At 37.4% G+C, this 21,080-nt stretch overlaps 1 protein-coding gene across 2 annotated transcripts; it reads right to left on the reverse strand.

Annotated features, from left to right (window-relative positions):
- Nucleotides 1-93: 93 nt before the first annotated feature.
- Nucleotides 94-20,773, reverse strand: LOC105201213 (probable ubiquitin carboxyl-terminal hydrolase FAF-X). Of its 2 annotated transcripts, none has more exons than XM_011169158.3 (30): nucleotides 20,648-20,773; nucleotides 19,252-19,464; nucleotides 18,900-19,164; nucleotides 18,514-18,739; nucleotides 18,292-18,426; nucleotides 18,061-18,217; nucleotides 17,651-17,974; nucleotides 16,973-17,230; nucleotides 16,797-16,895; nucleotides 16,434-16,708; nucleotides 16,143-16,344; nucleotides 15,742-16,071; nucleotides 15,299-15,633; nucleotides 14,978-15,218; nucleotides 14,761-14,898; nucleotides 13,684-13,962; nucleotides 11,846-13,599; nucleotides 11,546-11,719; nucleotides 11,337-11,478; nucleotides 10,588-10,892; nucleotides 10,264-10,514; nucleotides 10,008-10,183; nucleotides 9,740-9,936; nucleotides 9,514-9,641; nucleotides 9,250-9,416; nucleotides 8,898-9,160; nucleotides 8,581-8,810; nucleotides 8,301-8,503; nucleotides 7,909-8,225; nucleotides 94-7,330 (listed from the first exon to the last, which is right to left on the reverse strand). In XM_011169158.3, exons 2-30 carry the CDS (start codon nucleotides 19,315-19,317, stop codon nucleotides 7,183-7,185), a joined length of 7,785 nt encoding a protein of 2,594 aa, XP_011167460.2. In that variant the 5' UTR covers nucleotides 19,318-19,464; nucleotides 20,648-20,773; the 3' UTR covers nucleotides 94-7,182. The 2 variants fall into 2 exon arrangements, with proteins under 2 accessions (XP_011167460.2, XP_039302838.1); XM_039446904.1 differs by lacking the exon at nucleotides 20,648-20,773 and adding an exon at nucleotides 20,404-20,577.
- Between the last annotated feature and the right edge of the window lie 307 nt (nucleotides 20,774-21,080).

Genomic DNA, 21,080 nt, shown 5'->3' on the forward strand with positions numbered 1-21,080 from the left:
GTAAATTAAAAACTGACCCTTGTACAGTGCTGAGTCTTCAGCTCTACTTCTTTATATTAATTTTTAGGAAAGGGAGAAAAGAGAAAACTATCGTCTGTTTAAACTTTACTTTATTACATTCTGTTAGAAATAATACACAAAAGATTCCGGAGGCGGCAGAGGTCTCCTTACTGCGGAACACGCAGGACGCGCGGGTGTCGCCCGTTCGTAAGAGAAAGCCCCCCGCGAAAATTGGCAAACCGTCGCCCGCAACCCCCCCGTACGTACCTATATTTTTATGTTTATTTTTGTGTCTGTCTATATGTTTGTGTCTGTATACGTGTCTACAGGTGTTACGTGTGTGTGTGTGTGTGTGTGCAGTTTTCTTTTTATCTCAAATCACCTCAGCAACCGCGCGTGCGCGCGCGCGCACGTCAGCACGTTGCATCTATATAATTAAGAATATACAATCTTATAAGTAATTATACTTATATTTATATATTTATATATATAATATGTATATCGAAAGAGAGTCTGCGAGGGACCATAAATAATCGCGCGGGTCGGCGGCATGGGAAGGGTCGCAGGATCGGTTGGCGAGTCGGTTTACGAGTTTTAAATGAAAAATGCCTGCATAAATGCGCCATTTCAACGGATATGTAGCGCGTGGGGCGACCTGAGCGCTTCTGTTTTGTATATTCTCATTTTTGCTCATAGAATTCCAGCACGTCGACGGCAAATCTGTATCTCGCTATCCTCGCCTCTCTCTCTCTCTCTCTCTCTCTCTCTCTCTCTCTCCTCTCTCCTCTCTGCTAGAGATCTCTCCTCTCTGACAATACAATAGTTAGATCGGTATGACGGCCGAAGGACTGAAAGATTCCAATCTTTCCTAGCACATCCCCAGTCTCTTAATTCCTACTTTAGGATTATTTAAATTCTAATATTTCGCATATTTCAGAATCTTTCGAATCGTTCGCGTATATCCATGAATAATCCGGGAAGGACACGAGGACGAAATCAAGAAGGACTTTACGCGAGCATTGCGATTTTAATATTCGAAAACACTCGTCCTTACGTCTCATCGTGTGATGATTCGTGAGACGAGAAATGAGGAGGCTCCAGCAAAAACGTTCGCAAGCGCAAACACATTTGATTGTCGAGACAGTCGCAAAATATTAAAAATTATGAGAGCTATCATTAAAGCAAAATAAATATAAAGACATAATTAAAAGCAATTGCAGCTTCATTAATGTTCATTTTCATCAATGTAGATTAACTTCATTTTTGGTTTAACTTACTCTTTATTCTTCTAATTCTTAGAATTAGAATAGATAAAGTTAATCTACATTGAAAACGGATGTAAGAGATCCTAATTGATCAAATAGGATATGATAATAGTACGATTTAAAAATCTTTACACGCTTACGCCAACGTTTTTTTCCCCTGATTCTCTTTCGAAGTTCGCTGCGAAAAATTCACTTCGGAAAGTCCCCTGTAATATTTCATATTACAATATTAACAGCGGAAGATAGTACCAAAGTACGTAAGTGTTTCCCATTCTATCCGCGATATTTTGTAGCGATTGGGTAAAAAAAAAATTAACAGATCTTTCCGAAAATTTTTTCAGACCACATTGATAAGAAAAATGGATTACTTGATTCAAATAAATATGTTATTAATACTGTTCAAATAATTTATTTATAAAATTGAATATTACTTGTTTAAAGTATATATTACTAATAACATAATTTTTATTTAAATCGAGTAATTTTTTCTGTCGATGGACTTTTTCCTCTACCCTGTTACAAATGACTCGTACGGAGGGTAAGAGTAGCTTCGGACACCAGAATTTATTCTCCGATTGTTTTTGTATTCCAAGTATCATTATAGAGATTTAAATGTCATTTAAAATTATTCGCAAAACTGTCTAAGAACGAAAACACCTTTCGGCATTTTTGTTACATCTCCCAGACATTTGTGTCGTTTACGTTAATTTCGTATTTATCTCTTTCTCATGGTGATTTCTATCTCGTTTCTCGATACTATTTTTTTTCTCGTTATCGCATGCAGTGCATTCCTTGACGCATTTGTTGTCTACTCATTTCAGCTCTCCATATCTTGATATTAATTTTTTCCGTTTGAATACATTTCGATTAGATATGCTACTTTGATTTTTGTATTGGCAATTCTTTTTTTTTCGAAGATCATGTATCTATGGCTAATGGACGTATAGAATAACGCTATTACCAATAAATTCACGTTATTCCATGAATCATATTCTCATATGACGAATACACAAGGATGCTCACGCACGCATGTCGCATTCGTCTTATGCACAATATGTTAGTCCTGCATAAATTCTTTATGGATACATTTACAGATACTCTATCTTGTACCTCGGATAAAATTGCTCTCTCGTTAATTGTTGTCAATTCGGTTTTATACTGCAATATCCAATCATCCGAGGAGATTTCGAATTGAGCCTTTCTTGCTGCTGGACGAAGCAAATATTGTATATAGCTATGTAAAATTCAGACGTTCCTTGACATACACAGCGCATAAATAAATATTCCTCCTAACTATTTAATAGCAATTATTAGCATACTTTAATTGCAATTAATATAATGCGCTCGCTCCTAAATGATGTGTCCTAAATTTCATCCTTTCGCCGCAATCCGGTGTAGGATCTTCGAATTCTGGTATGTTCCTACATTTTTGTTCCGTTTTCTTCTATCGCTCTCCCTCGCCTTCTCTTTTGCGAAGTACTAGTATTTGGTTTCGTGCGAAGAAAGCATAGAAACTAAGTACATGCAACAGGACAAGCCTGTTTACGTACATATACGCGCAAACGCAACTTACACATCTCTTCCACATGGAACGTAATCCTCCCTAGAGATCGGAGGTCGCGTGTTGCAAAACATATTAGAAGCTGAAAAAAGATTTTAAACGGCAGGATATACTTCATTATACATGTGTATTACGCGAAGCAGTTAGCTCCTGCTCCGAGGAAACTCTCTTTTCACTTTCTGAAAAGAATTGTGTACACGTCTCTCGATCAAGCTCTTTCTCTTCTCCTCGATACAACTCTCTTGTTCTTGCAGACTACTCCATCCTTAAAGATATGCGCATTCTTTCGATGTGAACTACCTAGCGTATTTAGATTAATGTAAAAAGGAATACGTCGTGGTATCCGAACATCGAAGATATCACCATCGTGAGATCGTTCTTTGATCGACGTTCGCATCCCAAAGAAAACCAGTCACGTACAAAAGATACACAAATGTAAATGTACAGCGGACATGACCAGCGAGTAAGGGGTTATTAGAAAAAATATACTTCTGGTATCTGACTTTGGTAAGGATTACATCTGCCGAGCACATTCCGGTCTGAGGCTCGTGGTATCAAGGTCGACGACAAATTATGAAGTTCCGAAATCAGTGGAGCCGAGTCCTCGACCCAAATACCAACTCATGACCTGCTGTCGCGTTCTTTACAGCACCCGATCCCCAATTGTGAGTTCGATACAGTCAAATCGTAATCTGTCTGACAAATCTCGTTCGTTTCTTAGATCCTAACTAACGAAATAAAGCGATATCGAACGGTCGCGCTGATGCACAAAATAGGTCGAAAGCGGAAGCGATGACCTTATCCTCCATTCTGTTCAAGGAGCATTCTCAACCTCCGCGGAGGTAGGATGAGGAAATTTTCTCCTGAAAAGATACGAATGCCAATATTTTACCAGTGCATAATACTAATGTTTTCTCATTTCTTAATGACAGGACAATCGAGCATGGGTAGAGCACCAGCACGCCATCGCGTCCTACTTCAGGACGGGATTTTGTTCGAGGATCAAAACGAAAGTACGAAGTAGACACCCTGACTGCCTGTCGAGGTAGTTACAAGCGACGAGCTCTTCGCACGTCAAAGGCAAATGAGAATATGCGGAGTACGCGTCCGCAAAAATATTCGTAGCCTATTTGATACAAAGTAGCGACGACGACAATAATGATAATGATGATAATGATAATGATGATAACAATGACGATGACAATGACAACAACAACGACGACGATCCACAGTTGTTGGTCTAGTTGCGCGCAAATGCGTCGTCGTGCCGGCGCTTCAAGAACGTCACGCAGATCGTATTAAATGAACGAAAGCTGTTAATCTCCTTTCGTTTATTCGTAATTTTACTGACTAGAGCATCATTCGCGCTGAATACAATTAAAATTCTTTAGAATTAGAACTAAAAAGACGTCGATGATAAATCCTTTTCTCTTTCCCTTCTTCCTCTTCTTCTTCTCTCTTTGCTACGTTTACAAGAGTTACAACTGCATACGATCTCGAGAACGATATGACATTCTGGTCTCACGCGCGGCTCCGCATGCAGACTACGCGCAAGCGACACGTGCGTTATAGTTCATGCATTTGCCTTTGAGCCTTTTGCTTTTTTCCCTTTTTTTTGTCCGATGATCCTCGTACTCTGAAATGAACGTAAACTCGCGATGGCTACTTCCGCCGACATGTACGCAACGTATTAAACAGCGTATAAGTTCAGCGGTTCCTTCCACAGAATGGGGGAACACGCATACGTGCCGTATAAAAACGTTGCTGCACGGAACACCTTTCTCTTACCTCACGCTCCTCTCCGCTACATACAAATGTTGTGCAAATCGGTATAATTTCGATGGGTTCTCGCGTGCGCGAGGAAAGGCCTCGACGCCAATCATCTCGCCCTTCGAGTCTCGCAAACGAATTCACACAGGCGATTTTCGCGTGCCTCCGTAATTAGAAATTATACATTGATCTTAATCCCTGACGTGACCCTTTGTTTCGCATAGAAAAATGACATCCCGTCGCAATCTCCACCGCCCCTTGCATATCACCTTTCTTTCGTTCTTGTGCGACAATACCGAGCGCTACCTTGCATTCGATGGCAAAAAAAAAGAAACGATATTCCGGCGACATATTTGTCATCGATTAGAATAACACGCTCGGCTATACGTCTCCCTTATTTCTACCACGCATAAGATAAATGACACTAGTATTCATGACACTTCCAGTTTTGTAAACCCATATCTCTCGAAGAAGTAATTTAAAAAAGAACAGAAAGAAAATCAAGTATTGTACATTATACGCTTATTTAGTGATACAATTAAATATTAAATAATTATAGATTACAGTTCATGTTAACAAAAGTGAACTTAGCATACAGTCTGTGTACAAAAACCAGGATTTACAATAGCATTTCTCTAAATCTCAATGTATAATAGGAATATAATAATTTTTTTATCACATATAAAAAGCGGTTGTCTATATGTACATATCTGAGTAAGATTAGGTACCATTATCATTTAACCAATAGAAGCTATCATATAATTTGGTACACTGTTTAACTCGATATTCGATAAATACGAACAATAATAATCGATACGTCATTATTTCCTGGTGTCTTGACATAGTCGTTGGTTTTTCGTACGAAATCTTATTTATGTATACACACGGCTCTCGCTTATTCCATGTTACACATGTGACTCTTGTTTATTTCCCTTTTCCTTTTTAAAGATTTTTTTTAATATAATATCTATATATAACACACGTTATTCAATAAGTCAGAGCTATGGCCAGTTCATTAAATTCGAGGGTCGTTCGTCGCATAGTCCGCGTTCTCTCCTGTAGAATGCACCTCCATTACATAATATGCCGGGCATAATTGCCGATGTGCGCCATGATCGCTTTCACAACTTTTGTGAAAAGACCACAGCTCTATCAACGATGAATCGTATCATACAACGATACAAACTAATATTTGTTTGCTCCATATCCTCTTTGTGTCTCACTATCGTTCTTTTCAATTCCTTTTCTTCGTAAAAATTTAGACTCCAAATGAGGACAGTGTCCCAGTATTTTTAAGCAGCTGTCCGTATATCCGACAACTCGATGTTATATTAAACGTGCGTACATGCGTCATGATAAACTAATAAAGTGGCCTCGTTTTTGGGCTTCGAGATTACGTTCCGATCGATCTCTCTCGTCGACGAAATGATCTCTCGTCATCTCTCACGCGTTTTCAATGATATAATCCTCTAAATTTCTTTTCTCTTTTCCTTTCCCTTAATCAACTCAACAAGCGAAGCAATCAAATTTGAAGCAACAACTTGATTCTTAAATATCTACCTAAAAGTACAATGGGAGTCGCACAATGTCGAAGGCACAACTCTTTCAAATCGGTCGAACTGAAAGAAAGCACAACAGGAGGCATCATTGGCGTATGTTGAAATTTAGCAGCGCGGCAGGCCGCCGATAAGTGTCTTTCTTCCAGAATGCTCGAGATTATTAAGTACAAGAAGGATTCTTTTTATTGTTGTTAAAAGATTAAATAGCAAAAGCTATGATACATATATAGCATAGCTATATAATTTTATAAATATGTTAGAACATAGCTTTTTTCGCGATAACTGTGCTTTCTCTGAATGAAATGAGAACTAGCTCATTTACCTTTTTTTTTTAAGTTTTTAGTCGTATCTTTCAATCGTCAGAAAGTTCCATTTGACAACTTCCCTTCGGTTTTTTTTATTAGTAACAAATTTACATAGGCATACGGAAAATTATGATTTATATTTTTGTCTTCTAATCGGCAGAGAACGGGATTCCGTAACACACTACTCGCTATACATTTATACAATCTTACGATATTCCTAAGCTTGAATCCACATGCATTAATCGAGGCAAATGAAATTTCTAGCTGTACTATAATATAACTTTATCGATCGTTCGAGAAGAGACAGCATATTTTTATTTTTATTTTTTTGTCAAATTGTTATTTCTAGAATTGGAAGCCAAACAGTCGTCGGAGGATACAAACAGATGTCAAGATTAAGGAGAAAGAAACTATCGTTGAGAATTGATTGCCTCAACCAGCATGCGTTAATTCACTTCTCAGTCGGAATCGTTTCCCATTTTCACATTGCAGTTCGAACATTTATAGCACGTCATATTATCAAAGTAACTACCCACAGTGAAACTAAGAGATTAGCATGAGTTCGTTAAAGAATGATCACTAAAAAAACAAATCCTCACTTGTTATATCTGTACATATGCTGCTACCGCTCGCCACCAAGCTGCTGGCGCAGTAATATCTAAGTATCTCGAAATCGTTTCACTGAGGCAGCAACTTGGTAAAACGTCAGTATTCAGCGTTCATTATGGATCCTGGCTGGTATTTTGTGACGACTCACAGTTTTGTGGATTATGCATTTGAAGCGCTAAGTGGGGTGTGTGTACTGGAGAAGGTCCTGGTTGAGGCTGTTGCTCTTCTTGCATTTGTTGGATCACGGTAAAATCTGGATAACTGTGTGAAAAAGAGAAAGAGCAATTGTTAAAAATTAGTTTATTTAAAAAAAAATTGTTTCTACTATTTACAATTGATGTACGATTATTATTATTAAATTCTCTTGTGCAAATAAATATCCTATATCTATAAAAAAACTTATCTATAAATTTTAAGTTGTAATTAAAATTTGAAAGTTGTATGTATTTGTAACGCCATTATCATTACATTACTTTTTTGTAACAATTGTCACTTTTTTGTCTGTAATAGCGACAGTAATTTTATTGTTACTTTATAAATATACATATAGACCATGCATATGGACCATGTTGCAATTAACTAAATCACTAGAGAATCACTACTAAATTGATCAAATAATTGGCCATTCTAAAAAATTTATAAAAATTTTGTAAAAAAAAAAATAACGAATTGTTTTTTCTTAACGAAATGCGTTATTTTATATATTTGTATATTTTAACGTTCTTAACTCTGATTGTATACGTCTTTCATTTCCAAAAGATTTAGATAAGCATTTTTGATATGATCAAAGGTGCGTAAGTGTATTCATACAGACAAGATATATTATACTTATAACTTACTCCATAGATGCCCATGCTAAGCTTCTATTATTACGCCTCTTAATTCTTGAAGAAACTTGAAATGATTTGGTTGGATTGATATTGGTAGATTGATATTTAAATGTATGTTGATACTTTTCTGCTTCTTCCGCGCAATCTTCACTCGTATCTTCAACTTCCGGTTCTTCATCAGGACACAACTCGCATGCTCGCTCTAGTGTCTTTCTTGCGCTATTGCTACGTTCCAAAACATAGCCGTTTGCGGAATCATTGGACTGTGTTGGTGGTGACCAATTGTTATACGCGTGTGTATAAGGCGCCGTAGAAGCATATGGTCTCTGCGAAAACGATTTATTGAATATTTCTAATCGTTCTAATATTGAATGGCTTAACGCTCAATTTTTATTACATACTTTGTCAAGTTCGTCATGGAGCCAATCTATAGCGTGACTCCATTTTCTTTTCAACTCTGGACTGTGATGCAAAAGCTGATGCGCCGGTCTGCATTTACTAAAGAGCTGCACCATGCATTTGATACACTGATAAGCCCTTTTCTGATAATGGTTTTTACTTCTTTGTATCGTTTCAAATAAACCTTCTCTTTCATCAGGAACTCCTATAGTTGTAATCATATATTATATATTATACAATACGAATGATTAATGTGAAAGAGTACGTTGTTGCACAACTTACCCTTAAGTGCATTATGCACGCGATGTGTCTGCCATGAATCCTCCATCAGTAGTATCGCAAGCAGCAAATCTGTATGATGCCTCAACTCATGGGTGTAAGCAAATCCTATTTGCCACAACAGCTCACTAAGTACTGTTCGCGACAAATGTGGATTTTCCCAACAACAGTATTGCAATAGTTTAACCGTATCTTCAGTCACATTAGCGTCCTCGATCAATTTTTTAATATAACTATTCCAACAAACAAAATAAATATTAAACATTATATGAGAATTTCATGTTACATCTCCGAGATTTAAAACTTGTGCTAATTCTTACCTAGTACGGATAAATAATATTTCCGCTGCTGAAGATTGAATGGGCATAAGATAATCTGGTTGACACGCGGGATCTCCATACGGATTTGGTAAGGGTTCCGCACGAGGCGTCTGACTCGAGTGTACTTTCGATGATACATCGCAACATCGTATTAACATGCTAACTACCTGGTGAAGCTTAGTCAGTTCCGGATACTGATATTTGATGGTAGGACCTGGGCCTTCATCGATGGCGACTAACATAAACGTAACTGGTACATTTAGCTACAAATAATATTTATAAATTGTTAAAATCGGACATGTTTTATTTCTAGCGTGAAATGTGATAATATTAATATTTAATTATTTATTACCTTAAGCAGTTGCGCCTTTTCGGCAAGACCAAGCGAAGCATATGCATGAAAGAGAGAAAAGTAATGGGGAAGATGACGCCCGTGATCCGAAATTTCTCGGTGCAGCAGCGACAGTACAGCGTGTAACAGGTGATCGCTAAGAGTCGCTACTGGATCTAAGAGTATACCTAAAAATATTCACAAATTAAAAAAAAACAAAGATTATTAAATGTATATTATTTTAATTGCGTATCATTGAATTCTTGCAAGTATCTTAGTACTCACTTGGTGCATTTAAACTGGGCGGAGCGCATGGACCATCTTGCAAAGAAACATGTGCAAGAAATACCAAAATTTTAAGAAAAGCAGTGCGCACCTCCGTACTAGGGCAACTTAAGAGGTATTCGCAAAATCTACGGATAACAAATTATTATTATTTAATATAAATTATTACTCAATATTAAAACGCAAGTATTTCTTAACACATTACACATTTAGAAAATTTTAATACCTATGTGGATGATTGAATAAAACTTCATTTGCGAACCAAGATCGCACTGCTTTACTGCTACGCAAATGATGACAGACAATGTCATACCAGTCCGTTGCCGTGCCACGCAATGTTTTCTTGGTGTGAAAACCGGTGTAAAAAAGAAATCTTGATGCCAACTGAACCGAGAGCATCGCAAGTTCTTCCGCTTCCGGGCTCTAAAATATAATTGCGATCATTAAGCAAAGCTCTGTTGAAAATATGTATCTTACACGTATGGCGGACTTACGAGTTTCTCATTGAGATTTTGACGGTTAACATTATGAGGATTACAGGACACCAATTTCTTAATGAATTGGAAGTATTCGGCACTAAATTGATTTCGGTTGTGCATAAATTTTATATTTTGTTTTCGTACACTGTACTCAATCGCTGATGGCATTTTCATAACTCCTAGTTTCGTATCTAAAGAATACGACCGATAATGAGACGATACATTCGAAAATTGAGATTGATCTCGTGCAAAATTATATAGCGATACTTACACAATGACAGTTCATTTACACTCTTCATTAGAGAATTTTCTTCTACATCTAGTCTTGTATAAAATAACATATATGCATTCCACCATCGCTTCTGTTTGCGGTAACTCATCCGCTTGAGCATATGATCGAATACTTCCCCTAAATAATCACCACCAAAGCATTGAGACTTCATCTCTTCCTCCTCCTCCATTTTGCATTCCGTTACATCACCGTCATCGAACTTATACCACTTTGCCGTACCATCATTCAGCCTACAAAATTTAATAAATATTAATAAAAGCAATTTAATTTGTCAGTTAAAAGTATTTCATACGTTTAAAATACCTGTGCAGGATGTAGGAATAGTAATGACCACCGCTAGCCTGGCCACTATGAACGACAATACCAGTTAATTGATATTTCGTGCATGTTCCTTTTACAGATTCCTCATAATCACAGTCTATAACTTCTCCTTCCAATTTCGCTAAACCGGAGACAGTGTAAGGTTCCATATCAAGATCTCGTGGAAATTCAAAGTAGTCGTTGAACTTTATAGCACATACACGCTCGAAGTCATACTCAAATCTTTTCAATTGAATTGCTAAAATAGGCGGCAGCTTTTTTACGCACAATCTCTTTACTGTTACGACCTGAACATAAAAGAGACATATAAAAACTTTGATCAGACGAAATTCTGCTTAATTTATGTAAAATATATAAAGGCAAAATAAAATTGCTAACAAATTACGTTGTTCAACAAATTTAAACTTTTTCTTAAATCACAAACCAGACAAAAAAATAAATTATTTGGAAAATTGCATATTTTTTGAGCTATTTTAGCTCAAAAGTATAAAAAAAATACCATTTTCAGCACTTATAAATTCAATTTTCTCAAAACTTGTAACGTGATAAAGCAATTTCATTAATGGATTCATTTTCAGCAACAAAAAATCTATAAAACATCTGAATATATCTGATTCATAATCTAAAATCTGTGCCGGACAATGTTATTTTCATTATCTCGTTTGAAACAATTATTTTCATTATAATAAAAATTTCTTATACATTTAAAAGATATATTATTGTAATCGCACCTTTTTGTTGCATTTATCACAATGATAGGCATCTGCACCCTCCAGCAGTTCTCCCTTCACGTATTGCTCAAGAGAATCCAATAAATTACTGTGATTCCGTATGTCCACACTTATCACGCTGAATGGCTCCTCTTTGGAATATCTGAAAGTAATGTAACGTGATATTACAGTCTACCGAAAAAAGTAGAACATAAGAACTAAAAAGGTACCTATGAGGGCAACCTTTGCAGATTTTTTGGTCGCTATATGAGCCACCAAGAATCTTGCCCATTATCTGCTCATGTCCTAAGGCTTTTAATGCCTCGTCTAAGCTCTCTACCAGACTCATGAAGAATTCTACTGCATCTTGTTGCTCTCTAAGATTTACAGGTTCTCCTTGAAGCCTATGAAAATCGAAATTTTTCATTAATGATATAAAACGCAGAATATAATACAGTTTTATTAACAAGATTGTAAAATTTCTGTCATAAACAAATCATTACTTTAAATAAAATTATATTTATTCTTACTTAAAATGCTTCCATAGTCCTCTAGGTATGTAATATTGTAATTTACTGTAAGCCAGATGACCAAATATTGCTTGTACTTGTTTCAGAATGCCGATGTTGTATTCTTTCCTGGATTCATCGGCACCGCACTTTTCTTCGTTTGTGTCATTGTCATTCGTTTCGATTGTCTGCTCTCCTTCTATCCTCTCTTCGCCCGAAAAATCCTCATTCAGATCCGTCGCCGCGCCTTCTGCCGCCAAAAGCCCGACTCTAATGCTTTCCACCATGTATAATTGCTGTAATACTGAATTCATATAGCAGGTTGCCCCTGCATTCTTCAAGCCTACGAAGCCTTTAAGTGGCCTAAGCCCCACAGGCGGTAAATAATCCCACTCTACTAATGGTTCGTCCTTTTCAGAGTAGAACATGTCGGTGAGCATTGTGACTAGAAGTTTCATGTTGGATACACAGCCTACGCAAAGACCTACGAGCAAGTCGAACGCAGCGCTGGTCGATTGAGGAGTGGTACACACCGGGCATGCTTGCGAAGCGCTGAGTTCGCCGGTACTACGAAGCTGCAGCATGAGGCGAGATGCGGGGAATACAAAGTCTTCAACCATTTCCTTGATCAAGTTAACCCCATGCTTCTCATCGGAACCGATTTCGTATTTCTCATTTGGTGGCAGAAAGGCCAACAGCTCCTTTGTTAGACCAAGATGACCTTCGAGCAAGGCTTCGTCCACTTGACTCTCTCCAGTCTCCTTCACGTTATCGCGAACTTTCTTTAACCAGGCTATTTCGACGTTTAACAGTGTCTCTGCGGTCGTAAGAGGGCAACCTGACATATGCGCGAAATTCAACAGTCGGCACAAAAGCTGAAAGTATTCGTGACTCTGTTTCGCATTCTCCATAACTGTACTGTTTAAAACGGTGAAGAGAAGCGTTATGGTGACTAATAGCGTTTGGTGTCCACCACTGCACCATGTCGATATGAGAAAAAATTGTTCACCAGCGGCAACTCTAATAGCTCTTGACGTACTAAGCAGCACAAGGTCTATTAAGAAAGTATGCCATATTTTGTCCCTCGACAATGTTTCTAGTGCCGATGGATTCAAAACAAGGGCGATTGTCAATACTTCGAGTGCTTCCTTGCATACAAGGACATCGTTATTATCGGGATTTCTTTGTTCTTTTTGGTTAGTCTCATGCATCGAGTGAAGAGCCTCATTCGATGCATTAATGTTGTTCAGGTTACCCGTGGATGCGGCCCACGCTAATCTAATTATGGCACGTATAGTAGCCACATCCGGTAATTCCCATGAAAGGGCCTGCACAAAAAGTTGCCGACATCGATCAGCCTCGGGCCCGCCGGATAGCATTCGATGCGCCAGATGCTGTGCCAGTTTGGCTGCCACACTTCTCAGCATGTATTCGGTACTTTGATTCGGTACACTTTGAAGAGCCTGTTTCAACACCGTCACTCGACCGCGATTATTAATGTGGTTGTCGTGATTTTCCGAAGTTCCAGTTTGTTGAACTTCGTCCATCACGCATGCCATTACGTTACCCATCACTGTCAAGAGAAGTTTACATAGTCTCAATACAGTTAGATACGCAGACCGCTTCGTAGTTTCGTCCGCATTTGGTAAAAACTTATTTTTGGTTAGCATATCGAGGATAACACCCGCTTCGCCACTTTTTATGAAATTATATTGAAATTCAAATGCTCTCTCCGACATAGGGTCGAGAGCCGGCATTAACAAAGTGTATAATACCTAAAAAATAAGAAGGCCATTAGCGATAGCGCACAAGGATAAAACTTATTAAAAACGGCTAAAATCTATTTAATATGCATTCACCTCTAAATTGTATAAAACTTGGCTAGGACTTGCAGTAAAAAATAGAGAATCTACTGACGTATTTTGCTCGTTACAATGATATTGAGAAGGGTTCTGTAAAGCTTCCTCGTCTTTGTAATGGCCAAATAGCCACTGTAATCTTGTTACAGTGAAGGTATCTGGCGGCACTAATTGCAAGAGATTTCGTGCACCATCACGCAATTGCGAATGCTGAAGAGTACAGCCAAGATCTGCTAATTGAAAGAAAAATGTCGCATACTGCGATCTTTGCGACATCACCTAAAACGAAGTCACATGGTTAAAATAAACAAACACAAGACACAATACAATTAACTTAAATAAACTATAAAATATAAAACCAAATAAAAATTTTATATTAAGTTTTATATTTACACAAATTTTATAAAAATATTCACTGAGAATCCCCGGATTTTCCAAACTTTATTTAAAATCCCACATAACATTAGAGAATTTTTTAAGTGTAGCTTTGAACTAAATTCATTTTATTATAACTTTTTATATTTCTTAATCATACAATCACAAAGTCATTTAACTTTTAAATATTAAATTTCAGAAAGTACTAAAAGAAGAGAAAGTACTAAAAAGAAATAATATGAATTAAATATAAAACATTAAATACGTTCCCAAAATAAGAATCTAGCTTATCGGAAGTACAAAAATCAAAAGACTATACAATGCCAATTTAGAATAATATATTGTTTTCTTTTTCATCACTGATTTTTAAGTTTTTAAAAATAATATTATTATATGTATATAACATTAAATTAAAAATAAATTTAATAAAAAGAATCACGAGCCATACAGTAATGTATATGAATATTTATTGTTAATTGATTGTTAACATTTTGCATTAAAAAAAAATGATCAAAAAGATACAATTTTGTCAGAAAAAATTTAAATTAAAAATTCCAAGAATTTCTCTGGGTAACAATAAAATTCCATGAAAATCCATAATTTTCAAACATAAAAAAGAAAATCGAAAGAAAAAAAGAATTCCGTAAAAATTCCAGGTTTTCCCAGTTTTTCCTCGCCTTCAAACATCCTGATTAAACTTACCACGCCAGGTAAACTATTCTCTGCCTCTACATTCGGCCCATCATATGGATGATGCGGAGAACTAGTGGAGCTATCAGAGCTACTGTCCGGTGAGCTTGGCATATTGCTATTTACTTGGCTGAGCTTAGCAGACAATAACTAAACAAATAATATTCGTTGATTTTTTACATTCTTAGATATCTTTTGCTTACAATGTTTTGCTTCTATTAACACTCACCATTTTGTCTCTCAGTGGAATCTGAGAAAGGAGTTTCCTATCGTCGGATTGTTCTAGCGATTCTCCATTAATAAATAAATCAAGTTTCACATTTGTTCCGCTTGCCTTAATCCTGCGTAGTATTTGACGTCTCAATGAAGCTAAAGTGTCATTACTGTGTGTAAAGATATCTATGTCGTCAACGTTTCTACCGGGACTCGCAAAACGAATAACAAGTGATAGGTGCTTGCCACGAGCTGCTCTGTAATCAGAATAAATATTACGTTACCTCTGTACATAAGAAAAAGGTATTGTCATCTTTACGCGCAACTGTAAGTTTACCTATGTAACGGTAATATCTTTCGTTCTCCTGGAAAAGCTGTATCGCACTCGTTTATATATTCCTGTAAAACTTTCATAACGCGGCACATTTTTATGGCTTCCATTTTAATCTTATTTGTCATTTGTTCTTCACGCTCCTCTTTTCCATCCAGATACACTCTGCTCAAAACGGTCACAGTATCATAATGAGCCTTCAATCTGTCCATACATTCCGCTATATACGTTTCGTGAAATGCCAAAACGGATGACTGCAACCGCGGTCCTAAATTAGTGTTCACCTCTTTTAAAAGTTCTATGCCTCTGTTGGCAATTTCTTCCGGACTGTTAGTCACTACCTAGACAGATAAGATTACCACTGTTACAAACATGTGCATACAAAAAAAAAATGGCAAATCCTATAAAATTGTATAATTGAAGAAATTAACAAATGTAGTACTACGTACTCTCCACAAATAATCGGTTCCAATTAAATCCACATCATCCATAAGATATGTTCTGCGTTTCAGTTTCAATTTTCCTTCCTTAGAATTGACAGCTTTAAAAAATCTTTCATAACATTTAATACCGCTTTCTGTAAGTAATGTTGGGTCTAATTGCAGTATATTATTTTGAAAAAAATCCTTGTTTATTGCTGGATCCAAATCCGGTTCATCTCCCATAAGTTTAGAAAACCATTTGAAACATGCCTCACGATCCGAAACAAATACACCTTGCTCAGCTAAACATTGCCAAATTTGTTCCGCTTGATCAGCGCAAAGCCATAATTGCCCATCCTAAAAACAAAAATTATGTGTGGTTTTCATAGAAATTTATGCTTATGCATATTCCAAGATCTGAAATATACCTTTAATAAGAAACGCAAAAAATTCAATCTTTCTTGCACTTGTACAATATGATTATATCGACCATCAGGCATAAAAGTATTTGCGTCGATGTCAGGATTTTCTTTCACCAATTGCCGCACCTTATCCATATAATTTGTTAAACTATTTGTTACAAGAATTACTACTGAATGTTCGCTCTGTAGACGCTCTATTACTTCTTGCCTATATAATAACAATAAAGATCAAAATTAATATTAAAAATGTATTGTATTTGTTTATAAATATAAAGTACGATTGATCTGTCATAGTACCTGTAATGTAAATGATGGCTACGTTGACTATGACCTAGGTTGGGATTTGGTTCATAAAGGCAACATATTTCCCGAATTTGTTTCAATGCAGGGAGGGCCCACTTGTCACCATTTTTCAATTCTTCAACACATTTGTCTACCCAAATTGCTTTTTGCGCATCTCTCTCTTGTGAGCACGAGTAATCAAGAATTTTTACATGAGCATTTAATGCCTGATCCATGATCTCTGTAGGGACTTCGTCAGAATGTGCCAAAGTCCAAAAGAGTGTTAACACCTAGCAATAGAATTAATAGAACCAATAAAATAATTTGCAAGCTTAAAGTATGTTTATGTACAAGTCTGTATATTTAAGACAATCTAACCTTATGTGCCATAACACCATCTTTATCATCTTCCGCGAGTCTCCTGATCAATTCTAACAGCTTTTCTCGTTGTTTCTTGTTGGCAGTCCTCCAACTTGTCTGAAATAGCAGTGTATCTCATTGTAAGCTTTCTATTCAGTGTAAATTTGATATCAATAAACTATTGCAATAGCTACCTGAAAACACTCAAATAGGTGATCAAGTTGTTCAGGACTAAAATCCCAAGCTAATTTGGCTAACAAGTCATGAACATTCTTCACAATTGCTTCATGTTTGCCAGCTTGTGCAGCCCAAACAGCATCTAAGTCTTCTAGTGTAAGTGCACGTTCTTTTATAATAAAGCGTAAAATTTTCTCCAGCTTCTCTACATATTGCGGTTGATGCAATGAATCCCTTAGTACAATTTCCAATACACCATTGTCTTTAATCCATTTCTGTATCACAAATAAGTATTCCTTACTTTACAAAATTTATCATATAATTATCAAATTTACAATATTTGCAAAATACTCAAGCAATTACTCAACCCAAATTTTTGTTTTCTGGACTTTTACTACACACTATGATTTGTTCATGTCTATCAATAAATTCAACCATTTTTACAAGTACATAAAAATTATTGATCTTATATATATTTTTATTTTCTTTAAAAAATATTCGTATAGTTGAATATTTAAAAAATGTTTTTTTTTTAATTATAAGATATGTACTATATTTCAAAGAAAAATGTAGTATACAAATATCTCAAGGTACATTAAGTATTAATACATTTAAACTGTTAACATATGATTTAAAAAGTTATTATATTAAAAACGTTATTAGTGTTATATACATTTTTTAGACGAGACACTTACTGCCATACGCTCTGCTGTAAGCCACTCCTCCTCCTCTGCTATAGTATTACGGTGTTGGTGATAACTAACGCTAGATATTACTTTATTAACTTCATTTAAAGCATTCATCTTTCCATTAAACGAAGAAATTTGCAAGAGTCTCAATATCATTTTCAGTCTCAGTATTTCCAAGTTCTTTATCATTTCTTCCTGATGAGGTACGCGTGACACCAAGCATTTAGCAGCTTTGATTATGGCTGATATTGCATCATTTTTTGATTCATTTTTTGCCTCTTTCTTTAATTCATCATCAGTTAAGTTATTCAAAATAAGAGGTACCATTTCCTGTATATAACATATAACGATGCTTTATAAAATGTTTTTAAATAATAAGTAAATAATTAGTGACGATAACTTGAGAATATACTTACAACAATAGGCATCAGATATTTAACTATTGTGTGAACAGTTAACAGTTCATAACACAAGCCAAAGGGTCTGATTAAAGCATAAATAACTGGCACTGTTAAATTACGTCCACTCTGAAATCTCGAAAGCAAAATTTCAAATCCATTAAGACTCCCGAATCTGAAATAAAGATTTACGTTAATTTATATCGAAGTAAAACGTTTTAAATGTATGCGTAAAATCTGATAAGACACCTGTTTATGAGATCTACTAGCCAACCACGAGGAGCTCGCGAGTCAGATGGTGGGCGAGCATAAAGTTCCTCATCAGGAATATCACTACCAGGAGGAACAGTTTCTGAAACTCTTATTGCATTTACTGTGTGAAACCTGGAACAAATTTAGATAATTTAGAATAATCACATAGAAAACTTGCATTTACATAAACAATGCATTTGCTATATAATATCCACTTACTTATTACTAGGATTAAAAACCATGGCCAGCAAATCAAGAAGAGGAAACCAATCCTCATCTAATTTCAGGACACATAGTTCCACCAAACGTGCACAATTAGTATTGATACAATTGTGAATATTCAATTTCCAACTGTTTACTGCATCATCTGTTAATATCTTAGTAAATGAGATTGTGAGACCTTCTCGAAAAAAGCGTTGACACGCTTCACTTTGTACATCAATTCCTGCAACAATAAAAGCAAAATTAGCACATCTTAAAAACAAAAATCAAACACTTCTATAGAAAGACATTGCAACACTTTGTCACAAAGATAAAAATATTTTCCTAATGCCACGTGCAACAAAATGAGTGATTATCTCAAAAATTCATAAATGATACATAACCTTTTTTACAAAGTTCGATACTGGCTTGTAACAGGCACTCTAATTCTTGTTCGGGTAGAACTGGTACAACCCATCGTGGACTAGATATCTTCTCATGAAGCATATTAAGTTTGAAAATAGGAAACTCAGGCTCTTCATGAAGCTGGTTGCTATCTTCTACCGTTGTGATAGCATCATTGTTGCACTCCGTTTGTACCACATTCTCGGTGAGTTGGAGTCCCGACATTGTGTCAGCCAATTGTTGTGGACCTGGTGGACTGTGCATCTACACAAACATTTTTTTTTTTATTTTTACTATAATGCCAAAATAAGTTTTCCTCTGTTCTTCAATTGACTCTAAAATCTATAATACCTGTGTATTTTGCTGGCTGTCGGGAGGGTCTATGCCAACTCCCTGGCCCCTAGTGGCAATCGTCATTTTACACCTTCTTTGCTATACCTTAATTGTCTCAATATTTCTTGGTCCAATGATTACACCACCAATAACAAGCATTCAGCTTATATACTGACATTAAATATAATTATATCCTAAAGGCCTTGTTTTAATAAACTATACCTACATTATCTGTAACAAAAAGGAAAGAAGTTTTAGCATCGCGTTCCTTAGACATTGATCGAGAAACATAACTAAGCTGACGCGTCAACATCCTCAGTAGCATAGCCAAATTAACAATGATAGTAAAGTTCAATTTACAATCCGAACACATGGAAATTTAAGTTTATCACAGCGATGGCACAGTTATGTAAGCGTTTACTTTCTCGAAAAAGTCACAACGAGTGACAACTCGCGAGTCAATGTGAAACAGGCAGAAAAATGTACTCTGAGACTAATATGGTCATCATCGTCCTCGAAGTCTCGAGTAACGCACAAATCAGCGCGGTTCGAACTCCACAGCCGCGAGTGGAGATTCTCCACCCGACACAGTCGGCCTTGTGTTCGGCATCAAAAGTGCGGCGCGCGTACGGAATTCCGTCGACTCGGAGCGACGCATAATCACGGGCGTTTAAATCACGGACATTTAACAAAACTGCGTAAGCCGTGACGGCATGGCACGCGGCCGAGATGGACAATCGAAAAGCGGATAGAATCGGAGTTGCGGACAATTGCTTTCTTAGGATCGCGCGACCGTCCATGCCGTCGGCGACGCGGCGAGCTGTCAACGTCGTCGGGAAGTCGACGACGAGGGAGCGGCCGTGCCGCCGGTCGGCGGAGGTCCCGTCCGAGGAATGGTACGCGCGTCCTCGCCAGGGAACTCCGAACGCTGCGGGTATCGAACCGTCTACGTCGCGACAAGACAGTCTCCGTGCAACTGCCGAAAATGAGGGAGAAATCGGCGTAGCGCTGGCCGACAACTGGCGGACAACGAGCGACTCTGTTGGGAGGCTCGACCGTGGTCTTCCGAGTCGCTGCCGCTGCCGCCGCCGCCGCCAAGACGCGCTGGTCTCCTCGGCTCGAATGATCAACGACGAGCGATGGAGACGGTGACGGCGCGCGGCTCGCTACCTAGAATCCGACGATCCTCGCGGTCGAGGCAGCGCCTATTTTCGCTTCGTTCGCTCGGACCGGGCTACCTCTCCGGACAAAATGGCGACTATCCTAACGATTGGCACTGCCGTGTATTAACAAAAGCGCCGATATTCCGGCCCGATAGCCAGCTACGGTCACGCGAGCTTCGTCATGCCACGCGGACGGTCACCCGGGACCATGGACGATCGACGCGTCGCATCTCCGACGCCGGGGAACGCACCTTTACATAGTAAACGTGGTAGAAATTCGTGTGTTGCACTTTTTTGACGTGACGTTACGGAACTCAACTGGCAAAATCTGTAAACACGACTGCCGCGGCGCTGCGGTGCTCGCTCGAGACGACGTGCGTGCACGACGGGGTGACGAGCGACGCGCGCGATTGGTCCGGTTTCTTGTCGCGCCGTCTCGTCGCTAGTTGTCGCTGATTGTCGTCGACGTCTGACGCGGGAACGTTCAATCAAGGTTGCATTGTAAATTTCAAAATTACATCTAAATGGATCATTTGTACTCTGTTTGCGTTATGTTTTACACGAATCTTTCATGTAAAATTCAAGCAGTGTAAATTAGGACAAAATTGATAAAATTATAAAATGATTATTATTATTGGATAACTTAATACAAAAAATAATTAAGTTATAAGATATTAATATATC

The sequence above is a fragment of the Solenopsis invicta genome, chromosome 1, assembly GCF_016802725.1.
Source record: "Solenopsis invicta isolate M01_SB chromosome 1, UNIL_Sinv_3.0, whole genome shotgun sequence".
Classification (NCBI taxonomy): domain Eukaryota; kingdom Metazoa; phylum Arthropoda; class Insecta; order Hymenoptera; family Formicidae; genus Solenopsis; species Solenopsis invicta.